Source organism: Phyllostomus discolor, chromosome 14 (genome assembly GCF_004126475.2).
Source record: "Phyllostomus discolor isolate MPI-MPIP mPhyDis1 chromosome 14, mPhyDis1.pri.v3, whole genome shotgun sequence".
Lineage (NCBI taxonomy): Eukaryota > Metazoa > Chordata > Mammalia > Chiroptera > Phyllostomidae > Phyllostomus > Phyllostomus discolor.
The window spans coordinates 30,203,251-30,220,312 of record NC_040916.2 but is presented as its reverse complement, the minus strand read 5'-3'; the positions used below and the strand labels follow the sequence as shown (position 1 = coordinate 30,220,312).

Here is a 17,062-nt window from a genome sequence, read left to right as displayed (position 1 = left end):
TCTGGGGGGGCGCGTGGCGAGAATGCCGCGTCTCTCCCGGGCAGTCACCGTAGCGGGGGTCTGCGGAGCAGGCACCGGGTGCCACCCCCTCTCGGCCGGGCCCTGGCGGGGAGGCAGAGCCCGGTCACAGGGCAGGGAGGGCAGGACACCGGACTTCATTGCCCGCCGGGACGGGGCTCCTGTCCACCACTTACGTTCTCCGGGCTTGTCTTCCGTCTGTCCTGAAGGTCTTGCTTGTCCTCTCCCCTTGAAATCACACAGCACTTCAGGTTGGCGTTCCCGTTTGTTTGTGGTTTTTAGCAGGAAAATGAAGCTACCGTGCAGACCATATGCTACTTCATGGTAGAGTAACGTGAGGAGGGAGACAGTTCCTCATTCAAACCTTGATTCGTCGTGTAGCGTATGTAAACGGTGGTTTCACTAATCCAGGGTAGCTTGAACTACAGTGATTTTTTAAAAAATAGCTTTCAAGAAACTTTGCTTGGTCATTCGAGTTTTCAAGTACATGTTCCGGTATTTTTGCGTAACTGTCACCACCGCTGCCCCAGGCTTTCTAAAAGAGTTACGTAAGCAAGCACACATTTATGTAACAGTCCCCGTGCTACAGAGACACCTACAGAACACCCCTCTCGATCGGAAAGTGAAGGAGTCGTCTTAGCTCAGTTACAGAGAAGCTGCGTCGAAGGCAAGGCAGATGCCTTGCCTGACCTTCCTAGATCATTCGGATGATTCAAAAGCCGAATGGTCTTGGAACGGTCTGTAAGGGAGGGGCAGCCCTTCTGAGCAGGGGGGGATGAAGGTGCCGGGCAGAGCGCCGCGTGTCAGCAGCAAAGGTTTGCTGCTGGCTGCTCGCTCCACCCCCTCAGAGACTCGTCCGCCCACAGAGCAGGCCCGGCACCTGCCTTCCCGTCGGGACCGCGGCCTCCTTGTACCGCACTTCTTACCCGGTGCCCCCCCGGGCCGCTGCCCGGCACCCTCTGTTTCAGTGTGAAGTAACTCATGCCTCCCTGCAGGGGCCCCACTGGTGGGGTGGAAGGAGCTCTGGGCAGCAAATAAAGTCACACTAGAGATGTGCCCCGGTCCTTACGGAACCGGGATGCGTGCATTCTTCACTCTGCCACAGTGCGGCTGCTGGTACCCGATGCCCTTTGTTTATGCTTGGAAAAGAAGTTCAGCTTGCTCTTCATTTTCTTTTCAAAACCCTCACAGTTATTTCCTAATTATGTAATTGTTACATGCATGTTGTAGAAAATTAGGAAAATGAGGACATCGTGAAAAAATAAAATGCTGTATATATAACCCCACCGCCAGAAGGGATCACTGTTCAGATTATATAATTGACGTATTTTGTTTTATGCAACTTGACTCACACAAGACAGAGTGCCGTCTCCTGGGAGTTCGTTTAGCACTGTCTTTGGACTAAAATCCGATACCGCACGTCTCGAATATTTGTTTCCATGGCTGCGTTTCATTCTGCTATCTTTTTAAAAATGAGACCCATTTATTCATTCCATGGGCATTGCGATATTCCTCCATCCTATTTTCCTGTCTCTCTTTTTAAAATTTTTTGCATTGGCCGTTGTCTGCACATGAAACCTCTGTTTGCACGCCTCACTGTTCCCCAGGAGAGGGTCAGACTGCTCCCTGGAAATGGAGCACAACCCGCGGGTCTGTCAGGCGAGGGTAACGGGCCGCCTCCCCCTCCCGTGCCGCCTGGTCTCCGCCAGCCCTTCCCGTGTCAGAGTGGGGGGTCGGGTCTCGCTGTCTTCGTTCGTAGTTCTTAAATCACTAGCGCAATTTAAGATTTGGGTGTTTATAAGGTATTTATATTTTTCTTATGCCAATTTTTATTGTTCTTTGTTTATGTCGCTATTGAAAAGCTGATATTCCTTCTTGAAACTGAGAAACATCCTTACATAGTAAAGACATTTTGTTTGCTAACATATTCTCTTGGTGAATCATTCTCCTTTTAATTTGTTTGCAGTATGTTTTAAGTGTAGAATAGCTGCGTTTTGTGCTAAAATATATTTTCTCCTTGACTTTCTTGTCTTGTTTTGAATTATCTCCCCTATCGAGGAACTAGTCAAATATACATCCATAACTTATTTCCGTTTTTGTGATGAGTTTTCTTTATTTAACGTGTAAATATGCCAGCAGTTTATTTTGTATTCTAACACGAGGAGAGAATAGGCGTGACTCTCCCCTGACGCTGTGTGTGCATGTGTGTGTCGTGTTTCTGGACGTGTCTGTAGAACCCAAAGACAACCAGAATCACCTTCTGCAGGGCAGGCCCCTTGCGGTGCAGGCTTCCCCCACTAGGTGAGTGTTCCGGGAGCCCATCCGGGTCAGCGGACCAGCTGGTGTCGTTGTGAGAGGCTGCGTTCCGTTTCAGTGATTTGTTGTGGTTGTTGTTCTTGAAGACTCTTTCAGCTCGGTTGCCCACTGCATGACGGGGGCCTTAGGAGCGCACCCGCCCTCCCCATGCTGAGTGTTCAGCCATTTCCGACCAAAAACAGCACGACCCCTGTGCTCCACCTCCCTGTCCACCCCACCTCGCCCCCAACGACATTTTTTTGTTTCCCCGGGTGAAAAGGCCCTCAAAGGGAAACGTGTGCAGGAGGTGAAAACAAAACAAAACAAAACCCAGCAGAAACTCTAAAAGGCATCAAAATCCAGGAGTTCAAACACTGTTTTGAGCAGTGGAGAACACTTCGATAGGCGTACTGTGTCAGATGGAGGGCACTGTGAAGGTGACTGAGGGTTAAACAAGTGAGCACAAGTGCACAGTTTTCTGTACGTCAGTTCCGTTCCGGGGGCCCCCTCACACGTGTGCATGAAGGGGAGCTTCATGATGTGCGTAGATTGAAGCTGTACCCCGAGGCCCGTCACGTTGCATTGGACTCCACGCCTTCCTTCATGCTGCTCTGCTCCCAGAGGTTCCCTCCGAGAACCACAGTGTTTCAATAGTTGCAGCTTTCCACGTTCTTGAACGTCCAACAGGAACAGTTTCTCCTCCCGCTGACGATGCTTTTGTATGTTTTCGTTCCCTAGGCCTGCCGGAGCCCAACAAGGACCCCGTCTTCGAGGGCCTGACGCAGGAGCAGGGCTTCTACACGTCCAAAGACTTCTTGCCGCTCGTGGCCAAGGCCAGCAAACCAGGTGCGGCGCGGCGCCCTCTGTTCTCACTGCCGCCTGTGCCGTCTGTCGCCTGTGCTGTGAGCTCACACGGAGCCCAGGCTAGCGGGGCGTTGGCCAGCTCGGCCCCTTTCATCCCACTGACACGAAGAAGACACAGCCAGCCTGAGGCGCCAGCCCGGTGCACGGGCTGAGGGCAGGTCTGAGCCGGGCCGCGGGCAGTGGCCCCCAAGTGCAGGCAGCGGGCACACAGGGGAAGAGGTCCGTAGAGGGACTTGCAGGGACCCCAGTTTGGGGACTGTCGTGCTTGCTGCTTCCTCTCATTTTAAAGTCAGGCAAATGGCGGTGTGACAGGTGTCCCAGCAGGCAGAGAGGCTGTGTCCCCCAGAGCAGACAGTGAGGTCACGGTAAAATGCGGTGATGGGCCCCCAGTGCGAGGTCCCTGCGTGATGTCACGTCACAGGCCCAGGGACACACGCCCCGGAGCTAATGCTTCCCCGTGTCTGCACTGGAGCGAGGTCCTCACGGTAAAGCAGTTGTGGCATTTCTCCAAAGCCAGACCATCTAAACGCTTCAGACGAGTGTTAACGTCCAGTCTGACCGCTGACCGCACGCTCGAAAGACCAGGCGTGGGGTTCCCCCTCAGCTGAAGCACCCCCTCTAGTAGACCCTCCTGTGGAAGTTCACAGCTAAAGGTGTGCGCCCCCCTGTCTCCCCCCCCCACCACGAGAACAGGCTGCGTGTGCGCCGCGACCCCCCTGAGGAAGGGCATAGCACACGGGACACACGTGTGAGAGGGGCGGGGCCGCTGACGCCCCCACAGCCACGGTCTTCCGGCAGAACGGGCACACGCGGGGACCCCAGTACTCCATCGTTACTGTGCGTCAGCGCACGGCTTTGTTCACCCTGCTGGCTCCCTGCCGCTCACCACGGGGAGAGCACCTGCGTGTTCCTTTCTCCCGTGAGCTTCTGCGTGGACGTCACATCCTCGTGGAGGCGCCTCTGAGGGACTCGGATGTAGACGCCGTGTTTCCCTTTGACGCCCCGTTTCACCAACACACACACACACACACACACACACACACACACACACACACACACAGAACAGTGGTAAACGGGGGAAAGCTTCAACTCTTCAAACAAGGAGTTCTCAGAAATCCATCCGTCACATGAAGATCGCTTCCCTCGCATGTTAGTGTTAATTTTCTTTTTTTTTTTAAGATTTTATTTATTTATTTTTAGAGAGGGAAGGGAGGGAGAAAGAGAGAGAGAGAGAGAGAAACATCAATGTGCGGTTGCTGGGGGCCGTGGCCTGCAACCCAGGCATGTGCCCTGACTGGGAATCGAACCTGCGACACTTTGGTTCGCAGCCCGCACTCAATCCACTGAGCTACGCCAGCCAGGGCTAGTGTTAATTTTCAGAGTGGACTGAAGGGGACAGGTCGCGGGGCTGTGTGTCAGACGTCTCCCGTCGTCCCAGTGAGAAACATCTCTTCACGAGATGCTGTGGACGATGAGCCCGGATCAGAGGATCACTGCCTTTTCCACTAATGAAGACAAAGTGAATGATGCCGGGTTAGAAACACACACCACCACCCTGCCAGAGAGAGTTTGAGTTGACCGGTTCCTTTGTGTTACGACCGAAACTCTTTGGAGTGTGCGGAGCTGCCCCTCCAGAAGGGAGGGGGAGGGAAGGGCAGGGGCTGTGAATCGCACACTCAGAGCATGGTTGTAAAAGGGGGGGAAGCCACCTCCCTTGGAGCAGAATGATGGGGAGTGACCGGTGCCCGCACGCCACGGCCCCACAGCAGCCCCACGCTGCTGCCAGTGCCGGGGTCCTCTGAGCTGTCACGCAGACGCGGCCTCTGTCCTTGACGACGGGGTTTCCTTTCATCCTTCAGGAATGTGCGGCTGTCGCTCGCCGCTGCCGTCCGTCCGGGGAACGGTGATCGTCCTGGGAGCCGGGGACACCGCCTTCGACTGCGCCACGTCCGCGCTGCGCTGCGGCGCCCGCCGCGTCTTCGTGGTCTTCCGGAAAGGCTTCGTGAACATCAGGGCCGTCCCCGAGGAGGTACCGTGGCAGCCGAGGGGGCGGGCCTGTCGGGAAGCCAGCTCCGGCGGGGGTGGCGAGGACCCTGTTAGTGTGCGGGCTCCTCGTCTCAGTGCTCCCGGAGGACTTGGGGCGTCCTTGCGGTTGGGGGTGCGCGTGGGAGCTCCGCCGGGCTGGCCCTGGCTGCTCCCCTAATTCAGACAGAGTGCAGGCTCACGCTCCTCTGACGCTGACTTGGGTGAAATGGGGAATTCGTCTTTGTGGGTACACAAGGGCCTCCCACTCTCGGGGTGACTGTCTCTCATGTGACTTGGACGAGTAGCCGTGGGTTGTGCCGGGTCCTCTGCGTCCTGAACAGCGGGATGCTGCTCTCCACAGAGGGTGTGGGTGTCAGGGGAGGGTCGGAGTGACAGACCTCTGACCCCCTTCATCAGCCAAGCTCACCAGCTGCCCTCCAGGGCGGAGAGCTTGGTCGTGCGGGGAAGACCACACAGCAAAGACACGGCCGTTCGTTTATTTAGAGACCTCTAACGTGACCATTACTCAGAACGCGTGATTGGCTAACTTGCTGAAAAGGACAGACGTAACAACATTTCATTCTTCCCGGCAGCTGGGTGCCGCTCTCGGGTGAGGCGTGAGCGGGTGCGTGTACCACTGACTTCTCGGACTCTCACGCTCCTGGAGAGGGGGAATGCCTTGGGAAGGATGTGAGTCCTGAGAGCAAGAGCCAGATGCATCTGTAGAAAGAGGAATCTCTCCTTTTACCCAGGCCAGTGTTAGGGATTCGGTTTGCCCAGAATGCCCGCACCTGTGTGCAGTGTCTGTCCTAGGCAAGAACTGGAGCTGTGGTCAGCAGGTACCCTGCCGCTTGTGGGACAGTCAGAGTAGAGACTCACTTTACTGACACATCGGTCCCCCCGCTGGTCCACGGCCGAGCTGCAGGTGTCAGCTTCCTGGGCTGGACTCGGCCCCAGCCAGTCCCCCTCTCAGGCTTCCCCCCGCAGTGCGGAGGTGGTGGCTGCAGAGCCAGCGATGTCCTTGCTGGAGGTGTGAGCGCCCATGGGCGCGGTCTCCCCGGGGCACCTCACCAGCGAGAGCACGGCCTTGCCGGAGCTCAGCAAGCTGCCCGGGTGAAGAAAGCATGAGCTGACTTCGCTCCTCTTCTCGGCCGCAGGGGCAGCCACACCCCTTTCCCCAGCGCGGAGGTCCTCAGCTGCCCTTCGCAGCAGAACCCCGTAAAGGGGGTTTCGAGACACAGCTCGCCGGGTCCTGGTTCTGATCCACGGGCCTGAGAATATGCATTTTTATCAGGCTGCCTGGCTGGCAATGCCGAGGCTGCGGGTCTGCTGACCTCAGGGGTGGCTCTTGCGGCTCCCAGCTGTCTCTGCAGAGGAGGCTGCAGCCCCGGCTGCGTGCACGCCTCAGGAGGGAGGTCTGGTCGGAGGGCGTGCAGCGGGGGCCTCTCCGCATCCTGACGTAGTTCTGACCCCGGACGTCCTCCCGGCTCCCTCGTGGCCTCGCCCACCGGCTGGGCAGGATGCCGCCCACAGGCAGCTGCTCCCGAGCTCAGGTCCTCAGGTCCTCGGGGAGGCAGCCAGTCACCCCGCGGCTCTCCCCGGGAAGAGGAGGGGAAATCTGTTAATAATTCCCTCCCGTTCTCTCTGCAAGCCTACATAGGCGAGATTAAGTTTCACAGGGTAACGGAATCCTCTGGAATGCGGGCATTAAAAGCCGCTGACAGATCAGACCGAGCCGCAGGAAGGCTCCGAGCGGCCGGGATTCCCCGGGAGGGGGCGTGGAGGTCAGGGTCGGCGCGCGGGCGGGTGGGTGGGCGGAGAGGGACTCTGTGGTTCTTATGAATTATTCCTGAGAAGAACACGGGACAGGACTGCTTGAATAGCTCAGTCCCACGCACGCGCAGGGTTTCGCAGGAATCTGCTGTCCACGTGCTCGATCTCCCAGTAGCAGCAAAGCAAGATAGGCTTTCGGTGCCGTGTGACCCGAACGGGCTTCCGCGCTGCTCCCCGGGCCCTGGCCTCCCCTCTCCGCTGGCTGACGGGCGACTGGTTTAGCCGGGGCGTGCCTGCCCCCCTGCAGCGCCCTGCCCAGAAGGTCCGCCGTCCTGCTCATCAGCGCTGCTTAGTTGCTTTTAGCAGTAACAGCCATGAGCAGATTGTCTGGTCTGCTAGTCAGAAATATCTGCACGTGTGAAGGCCGCTCTGAAATAGCGCTCACGCGTCCTTGCGTGAGGCCGGCGCCTTCTGGGTCACGCGTGCAGGACCACACCCAGGACGACCCTGCGTGTGGCCTCTCGGCGGCTGTCCCCTCAGACGTTTTCGGTGCCGGGTGACCATGTCAGGGCCACATTCATGTTTTCCTCCTCTGCATCTTGCTGGCTAAACGTGCGTTTTCCTGCCACTATCAGATGCTTTTCAGTTTTTCCTTAATTATAAGGAATGCGGACCTGGGGCTGTGTGTAGCCAGTAATCTGTCTCAGCTGGCAAGGTTAATTTTACTCCTAGGGGCTCCTCCCACCTGGGACTCCTGCCTGTCACTGGATCTGGGGTTCTTCGGGGAAAGTGACGGAGGTCTGTCACCGTGATCTGCGGCTGAGAGATACCTGCAAACAGACACACCCGTGGCCCCGGGGCACACGGCAGTGAGGGGCTCCCTGGTGCCAGCAGGGCAGTCCACCGCAGTGCTTGGCAGTGGCACTGGGAGGAGGGAGAGGAGATCGGGGTGGGTGAGCAGAACCCGCTGCCTCCGTTGTTCCCCCCCATCGCCTCGGTGACCCAGATAACAGGGAAGTTAGTGTGAAGTCATACTCACCTGGGTTAGAGATAGGATCATCCTCAGGTTTCTAGAATGACCTCAAGCCACTAGCACACACGCAGCGTCCAGTGTGCAGGTGAGTTCGAGGGCCACCGCGCAGCTCTCCAGGTCCCCTCTCGCCACCGCCAGGCAGGCTCTACCCTTCGGTCAGGGGCGGTTGCCGAGTCACACACAGCAGCTCTGTCACTCTGCACCAGGAAGCTGTGTTAGCGAGGGGCATCTCCAGTTTGTGCTCAGAAGCCGTGTGACGCTTGTGACGCTCCGGAGAGCCACGCCCATAAACCTGTTTGTTAACCATGGCAACCCTAGACTGACAGGTGTGTCTGCCGGAGCAGTCCACTGGGAAGGGCTCTCCCGTGCACCGAAGATGCTGACATCTCAGCTTCCCAGCCACGGTCTACAAGGGGCTGGATTTCTCGAAATCAATGTGTTCACCCTCCTACACCTTCCTCACCAAGGAGGGAGAACCTGCTCCACACCTGAATGTCCCAGAAAGGAGCTCCTTGCCTGAACTCCCTCCCGTGCATCCTCCAAGATTACACAGTACCTTTCCCAGGCTGCCCTTGCCTGGCCCACACAGCTGCTGTGTGATGCCCTGGGCTGTGTCCCAGGGTGCACTGTGGACGCCACCGCGCTGCATGGACCTGCTGATGGGTCCGCGTCTACAGAGTCTTGACAGCAGGAATGATTTCATTAGCCGGAGCTCCCAGCACCAGCTTTTGTCTTTAGTAAATGTGAGTGGATTCGTGAATGAATGGGACTTGGGCAGTTATGCATGTTCATGGAGCACCTAGGAATTGAACAGTATTGAAGTAAACTATAACATTCCCCAGGATGGCGACTGGCCACAGCGGGCTACTAAGCAATTCTGATTTGAAATACCGTGTCGGAGGCCCAGTTTACATGGGAGTGATGACTTGTTGGCTGTCCGCTAGCAGAGGGTGGTCTTTACGAAGACCGTTGCCGCCTCATCCTGCTTCTCAGACTCGGGCATATCCGAATCTAATGGGTGCTGGCTTTGAGCTCTGCTCGTTACGGCTTATACCCTGCACTTATTTTGCCTGTATGCAATCTAAAAGTGAATAGACATCATGCTTTTAATTATAGTAAATTAGGTTGTTTCGTAATTTCCACAGTATCACGCCTGTAATGTTAATCAGACCAAATCATCGCATTACGTGAAGTCAATCATTGCGATGACGATCGTGACCGCACGCGGTAGCGCTCTATTTTTATTCCGCTCCGCACAGACCGAGGGGCTTCCGTGAGTGTGGAGGTACAAGTCGAAGCCAGGAAGAATTCTTTCCCACTTCCTCTAATGGTGTGAAAAGAAAGTAACACGTTGACTTACTGAACCTCCAAAGTGGAAGCTGCTAGAAGCTTTTTCCTTATTCCCTCGCGGTGTTATTGGTGGAGATGAGGACGAGAGGTTTGTTGGTTTGATGCACAGCTGACCTCGCAGAACAGGTGCCAACAGAAAGTACGTGGAGGCCTGTGCCACGACCCCAGGGCTCACAGGGCCGAACTCGGAGACGCGGATGGGCGATGGCCCCGGGCGGACGGCGGCTGGGGAGGAGCACAGCACAGACTCTGTCCGTCCTTGTCTCGTGGCGGTGAAACTGACCACTGACGAGGACACCACCACGACAGAGGGTGCTCTGGCCAGGAGCCTGTCTTCTGCGTGACTGGTGCTCCCTGCACCAGTCGGGAGGGGTGTTTGGTAGCCAGTGACTCCCCCTAGGTGCTACTGGTTGGCTGTCCTTGGGCTGACTCCAGTGTCCTGGTTTCCCTGTGTGCCACTCACCCTGGCAAAGAGAGTGCTCCTCCGGGGCTCCTTTCCGTGTGTCTGCCGTTCCGATGGACGCCGGCGGGGCTGGCGCCCGCGTGACGTCCTCCCACGAGGCCTGTGGGCCGGGGTGTGTGCTGATTCGGCGGGTGTCTGTCCAGACGTCCCTCTGCTCATGCTCACTCTGTGTCAAGTATTTGGATGTCACCTCTGGACCTTGGGGTTAGAAAGTTAAATAAGATGTTCTTCCCAAACTTAAACTAAGTTTGGGGGAGGAGTTTGCAGTCTAAAAAATACCTTTTTACATTCCATTTTAATTTCCCGCCTTTACATCTTCAGATAAAGTGCTCTCTGTCTCTGTGACCCACCTTAGGGAGCAGTGCTCTTCATTCCAACTCACCCTTCCTCTGGAGTCAGGGAGTCTCCATTAACGACTTTCCAACGTTGGGTCCGTAAGTCCATCACTGGATTCTTGTATTCCATGATTTTATTGTGGCCTCTAAACTTGCTGAGACCAAGCAGCTCGAACCTCCTGTTCCCATGGAGCGCACTTTTATCCGGCAGACTTGACCTTCAGGTTGCCTTCGACTAGATGCTTTCCTATTCGGTCAGCCTTGCTTTGAGATCCAACAGCTAGAACTATACAAAGTCTCCTTCTTCCAAACATTCCAGAACCGCTGTCGTTGGGCAGAATGAATGCTGCGTGGGCTTTGTTCCGGCTGCACCGGAACCTCAGCTGAACTCGGTCACCCTTGAAGACGTCTTTGGTTTCTCTGAGCCCCGGTTCATCTTCCGTAGGAAGGAAATGATGCTTTTTCCTCCACAGAGCTGGTTGTGAGGCCAGCGCGCACCCGCACGCCTGAGTCTGGGCGGTAAATCTGTAACCCAGTGTGTCCCCAGCCTTTTGAGCCACAGCAGAGGAGAAGTCGGTTTGAAGCCAAACACTTCAAACAATAATCCATAGTTTTCATCACGTATGTTCTGTGTAAAGGTTAAAATAAAGTACATATAAAGCACTTCAAAGAATCCCTCCTATGTAAGTATTATTATTATCTTCTTAGGTATATTTCTTTAGTTTCAACAGTGAAACTAAATTCTTCTGTTCACAAATAACTGAAAAGATCTCTTACTTGACGTATGACTTCGGTTACCTTGTATTTTAGTTTCCTAATATTTCTCTATTTTCTAAGATAAATCTTATTATTTCAGTTCTTCAGTAGCTTATTGATACTTTCCAAATAAGTAGATATGTTCAAATGAGAACTTCCTATCTTTAAAAAGTTTTCCTTCTCCCATATAAAATGGAAAATCTAGCTACTTAAAGCAAAGCAGCAAGAAGTGGTGATTTATGTCTGCTGCCCAGCAGTCGAACCTAGCATGTTTAGAGAGTAAAGAGCATCCCTCGGACTTCAAAGGCAGACATTCAGCATCACCTCAGTGGGGCCAGCACAGGCAGCGCCCAGCTCTGCGAGGCACGGACGGTGGGCGTGGGCGCGAACTCCGTGCAGTGAGTCCCGGCATGCGGGACAGGTCTGACGGGATTGAGGAGGCGCTGAGAGGCAGTTTCTTCACGTTCGTGACCGTTTCTCTGTGTTCGGCCCTCAGGAGTCCAAACCGTGATAAGGGTGCTATTAGTGCGTGTTCACGCATCAGATCATTGGTAATCTTTCTTTAATACTTTTAAAGGTTTTGATTTGTTTAGCATGTCCAATCTTTGTTTCAAAACTCGATGCTCCATACAGAAAGCATGAGACCATCCACAGGTAATAACGAGTCACGGCATCTGAGAGTTAATTCACAGAGGTACAGTGGGACAAAACCCCACCTGAGTGAGCCCGAGACGGGGTCCCACGTGTACGGCCGGTGCGGGCTGCGCTCCGGCCTTCTGCGTGTGCACGCGCGCCGTGTGCCGTTCAGCCCGACCACAGACGTCCGGCACTGCCAGCCAGTCGAGTCTGGTGTTGCCGGCAGTGAACCTCTGGCGTGACTTGACATTTCTGGAGCAAAATAAACTGGTTCACGTTGATGAGCTGGGAGGTGCTGTGTTACGTAACGTGACAGAACTGTCACAGGGAGCTGTCTTGTGTCCTGGAGTCACACGTATTTTATAACTCGAATTATTCAAGGAATAGTTCGCCTTCCAGAAATTAGAGAGGGGGCCAGGACTCACCTGTGGCCATTCCTGTTGCGTTGGTTTTTCTTCCCGCCCTCTACTGTGCCACCGCCCTTCTGTTGGAACCCTAGCCCCGCCCGCCGCCGGGGGTCTGACTGGTTGAGGCGGGAGCGGTGGGAGGGATTCGGAGAGCTGCGGTCACAAGCGAATGGCCCTGCTTTGCGCCTTCGGTAGGCTGGGTTCTGTGTCACGTGCCTGAGTCTCCTGGAACAACACCACACGCCCCTTAATTAGGAATTATCATCCCCGTTTTTCGTACAGGGACCCTGAAGGTCAGAGGGCTTTAGTGACTGTCTGAACAGGCAGCAGGAGCCTTTCAGACCTGACTCACCTTCACTTACCCCAGTTCCCTGTCCACGCCGCACGTGGTCTGAGAGCCGCGGCCTCCTGCTTTCCGCCACGGCATCCTGCGTGTCTGTTCTCGCTGAGGTCACGCGTCCTTCGCTTTTGTAGCAAAAGGGAAATGTTGTATGATACTCACTTGTGCAGTCCAATTTTTAATCCGCTAAGACCAGTGTTTTTTAAATGTTGTAAACCACGCATAGACTGAACAGCTTCATGCTAACATAAAGTGATGGCCAGTGTTACTCGATATTTTCTATTATCACATCCTTAGGGAGTCTTTTAGAACTTCCTCCCTTACTTACTGCCTCGCCCGTCCCTGTAATTTTAATGCCACCGCTACACTAGTCATCTGTGTATACCCTGTGACTCTCGCGGGGGGACTGGCAGGTAACCAACCATTGCACCTTTCTCTTCCCCGAGAATCCGGTTTTGACCTCTTGTGGGTGATGCCACTCTCACTGAGAAGGTGTAACACAGACCAGCCAGGCTCATGTCAGTCGGCTACAGTCTAATTGAGACAGTGGTTCACAGATGTCACCTCTAGGCCTCCAGCAGAGCATCATTAAAATGTGTTGGAGAGGTGCGTCTGCAGGTCGAGCCCCATCCCACGGCCAGAAGCTCCGGGCTGGGCCACGCAGGCTGCTTAGCAAGCTGTCCCGGTGACGCTGATGCACCGCAGAGCTGGGTGCCATTGGTGGGGGGTGGGTGCTGCAAGGTGGGTGCCCGTGTGATGACAGTGTCGAACGAGTGACACTAAAGCCCAGTCTTCCACCCTGATGCAGCCGGATCACCCCTGGTTGGAAGCCCCGCACACACGGCCTCCCTTCCGCCCCCTCTCTGTCCTGCTGAGCCTCTCCCCGGGGCCACAGGGCAGGGCAGAGTGAGACCCGGCCCCCTCACGCTGCAGGGGGCACTTTCCCACGCTCAAAAACGAGGAATTCTCAGCACACTGGCTAACGGCCGCACTGACAGAGGTCTGAACTCCCAGAGAGAGTGAGCGGGAAAATAAGCAAATGTTCACGTTCGGCGCTGACGAACCCCCATCGTGGGCACACGGACAGAAACCAGGGCACCCCACTTCCCGGCGGAGTGAAGGTTGTGACCGACGTGGAAGGCAGACTTTTTCAGAGGGAGTGTGCTTTTTTCTCTTTCCTAAAGTGCTCATGCATATTTTTTTGCAAACGTAAGAAGAGATGTTATTTCTGAGGTCCACAGAGTTCCTTTAGCCTTTCGTCCGACCGGCCGTTCTGCACACGGACCGCACAGCCCGGCCCGCCCACTGCACCGGCCTTTTCCCGTGGAGAGAGGCGCGCGCTGGGAGTGACCGGGAGATTTGTTTTCACACGTGGCACGGTCAGACGGAGAAATTCACCTGCAGGCATGACAGCGAGGAGACCAGGCGACTCTGGTCGGAGGCCTCACGCACACCCACCGTGGGGCGTGCAGGGCCTCAGACCTGAGAACCCCTGCGTGGCGCCCAGTCCTGGGAGCTCCCACAGGACGCCTCCAGCTCAGCACCCCTCCGAGTCTAGTGACTCACAAAAGGCAGACAGCGCGTCATGGAATCTTGGCGACAGAAAGCAGTTTATGTTGATGTAGGCATGCTGCGCTTCAGACTGTGGAGCTTGAGTGAAAAACCAACCTCAGACCCCTTCGAGTTTTTTGATCTGCCCTGTTTTCTTGCAGATGGAGCTGGCTAAGGAAGAGAAGTGCGAATTCCTGCCTTTCCTGTCCCCGCGGAAGGTGGTGGTCAAAGGCGGGAAAATCGTGGCCATGCAGTTTGTTCGGACGGAGCAGGACGAAGCCGGGAACTGGAGCGAGGACGAGGAGCAGAGGGTCCGGCTGAAGGCGGACGTGGTCATCAGCGCCTTCGGCTCGGTCCTGAGCGACCCCGCAGGTAGCGTGTGGGCCGCGGGGCTGGGCCGCCGACCGTGTGCTATTTCAGCCAGCTTTCGGGGGTTTTCACGTACATGTTTACTTCCTTCCTCTGGTGGGGCCTGCAAGCGGTCTCGATTTAAGAGCTTTAGAAGTGGTATTTAGTGCCATGATACAGGATTCTTTTTAAAGTGTGCCTTGTTTCTCCAAGAAGGCCGGCTTTTCCTTCCAGGAGGCCCCGAGTCAGGGAGGGGGACAGGGAGGTTTCACAGCCAGTCTCCAGTGGTTAGACCAATCCTAGGGGCCAACGAGTAAGCAAGAAGGGAATTCATGGCTAGTACTTGCTTCACGCCCAGCCACCGCTAGAACCATCAAACTGGGAAGTGTGAACTCTGGGCATTGCCTCTGGACAGTGTGAATGACTCGGTGTGCTGGGGGAGGAAAAAAGGCTTTAAACACGACGACGAGAAAAGGCAGGGTTCCGTGCAGCGTTGCCCCTGGACGCTGAGTCCATCGGTGAAGAGCGCTCTGGGTCTTGCTGCGGCGCACGGCGGCCTGGGCCCCCTGGCAACGGGAGCGCAGACACCCAGAGGCCTGCATCTTGCAAACCCTTTACCTTCTGGCACACACGGTGGAAATGACAGGTGACTGTTGTATTTACGGAAAGGAAAATGAAAGATGTTTCAGTCAGAGATTCATTAAGAACAATCAGAACAACAACAACAAATCTAACTGGGATGCTTGCTGGCCGTGACCCCTGCCCCGGCCGCGTGGACGGTGCCCTCTGTGTCTGAGGCGGGAAGGAGGGCAGGCGTGCCGAGGCGTGGAACCGAGGAGTAAAACGTGCGACCAGGCCTCAGGGCACTGCATCTGCCAGGCATCAGGCCTCTCGGTGTCTGGAAACCTCCAGATGCTTAATGTCATCGAGATAAACGTTTTCAAATAGCTGGATGATGACCTGAATTTGTCAGTTTTCCTCTAGATGTCTCTGTGACAGGGAGACACAGTCACAGTGCGGTTTGTTTGTTCATTAACTGGGTCCGGAAAGGAGAAGACAGCCATGTGTAACCTGCATTCTGTTACCTAACAAACCACACAGCTCCCCGTGCCCCGTGCATCACCAGACACTGAGTGAGAGTCGAGCCGCGTTCAGCTAGCGCTCCGTTGCTGGGTCACCTCCCAAACAGGGGTCCCGCTTACCCACCAACGCTTGTGTTCCACAACGGACAGCTCTGATATTAAGAAAAATGTATCTTTTCCTAAGCAAACCTAAGTACACGCGACTCAGAAAACCATAAAAAACAGCTTTTGCCGTCACGGGTGTGATTTGCTGTGTGTGTGCACGTGCACACACATATGTAAGAGCGAAAGATTTAACTTGGCGTTTAAAATACAGGGGAAAAAACGCGACCTCCTCCTTTCTATTTGACAAAGTGACCCCAGAATTCAAACGCGTGTGTTTTGCCCCAGCCCTCCGCTCCGCGTGTCTCCTCTCGGGTTTCCACTGTGTCACGCCAACCCATCCACACCCGAGATTTGGAGACGTCCAGGAACTAGGCCTTTTTTTTATTTTCCTTTTTACTCCTCTTCATCCCCTCTCTGCCTGGCTTGAATAACAAGCTGCTGGGAAACATGGTTCTTAAACAGAGTCGCCTGCTTGTCCAGGGCCCGGCAGAGCCGCCCTCCAAGCGAGCGGGAGTTGGGGCGGCGGGAAGGAGAAATGCGTTCTGGCCTCTGCCCCCTGCTCAGTGTGTCCACGCTGGCTTTTACACGCAAGGGGTAGTGGGAACCAGGGTTCACTCCAGTGGCATTGAGAGTCTCACAGCAGTGATCGCAAAGCCAGGAAACTCGGACGTGCACACGCACACACATGGCAGGTACAGGATAGTCCCATGACATGGGGCCACGCCGTCCTTTCGGGAACGAGGAGAGGGCGCTCACGCCACGGTCCCTTGTCGGCCCCAGACCCGCCCCGTCCGGATGCTGTGCGGGGGGACTCAGGCGGACGCCTCGGTGGCAGTCACAGGCAGCGCTCTGTGATTTTGTTTCTTTATCTGTTAAACCTCTCAGGACGCCACCCTGCCTGTCCCTCGCTGTCCGCCCCTCCCGCACCGCGCCGGCTCCGGTGACCTGCCCGGCGGCCTCGGTGACGTCTCTTCAGTTCCCACTGTGCTTCCTGCACTGGACAGTGTTAAACGTTTCTTTCTGCTTGAAGCGCAGTCCTCCAAGCCCCTTACCGGCCCTGCGCCTGCACCTCGCCCTCTGTCGGTAAAGGGAGCGAGCGGGCGGAGCGCTGCCTTGTCTCCCAGCCTCAGGGGCTGCTGCTGCGGGACGTGAGACCCCGCGCTCTGGAAGGCTTCTGCACAGACTGGTGGTGCGTGCGCCTCCGTTTCCTGGCCCTTTCCTTCTCCAGGCGCGTCGCTGACGGCTTTGCACCCTCTCGTGCATTGCTTCTCGGTGCTCCCCGGAATTCAGAGTTGCCTGTTTTCTCGTCTGAATCTCTTCATTCCCTCACTGCACTGACTGTCTCATTCGTACGTTCATTCCTGGAGGAAGTGTTTCGTGAACAGCTTCTGTGAGCCAGGCGGGGGCTGGGATGGTTCCACGTCCCAGGAGACAGCCCGCCCCGGCTACAGCTGGTGCCCATGAGAAAGGTTTACCGCGTCTCCGGTGAGTGCCGGGGCCACGCCGTGTCCTGGGAGGCTGGAGCGGAGAGGAGACATGCCGTGCACACCCAGAGCTCACGGCCGGCGCTGGGGGGCAGACCTTCACACGCACTGCTGTTCCACCGTGTGTGGGGGGGGTGCATTTAGAGGGAGACCCACAGAGCAGGGAGGGCTGACCCCTCAGGCGGCCCTAGGAGGGC

At 55.8% G+C, this 17,062-nt stretch overlaps 1 protein-coding gene across 1 annotated transcript in view; it reads left to right on the top strand.

Moving 5' to 3' along the window:
• The window catches only part of DPYD (dihydropyrimidine dehydrogenase), a 323,607-nt gene that overhangs the window by 81,568 nt on the left and 224,977 nt on the right, over window positions 1-17,062 (top strand). Inside the window, exons 7-9 of the mRNA XM_028503389.2 lie at window positions 3,052-3,159; window positions 5,037-5,206; window positions 14,008-14,218. Coding sequence (XP_028359190.2) covers window positions 3,052-3,159; window positions 5,037-5,206; window positions 14,008-14,218 — 489 coding nt within the window. The remainder of the gene's footprint in view (window positions 1-3,051; window positions 3,160-5,036; window positions 5,207-14,007; window positions 14,219-17,062) is intronic.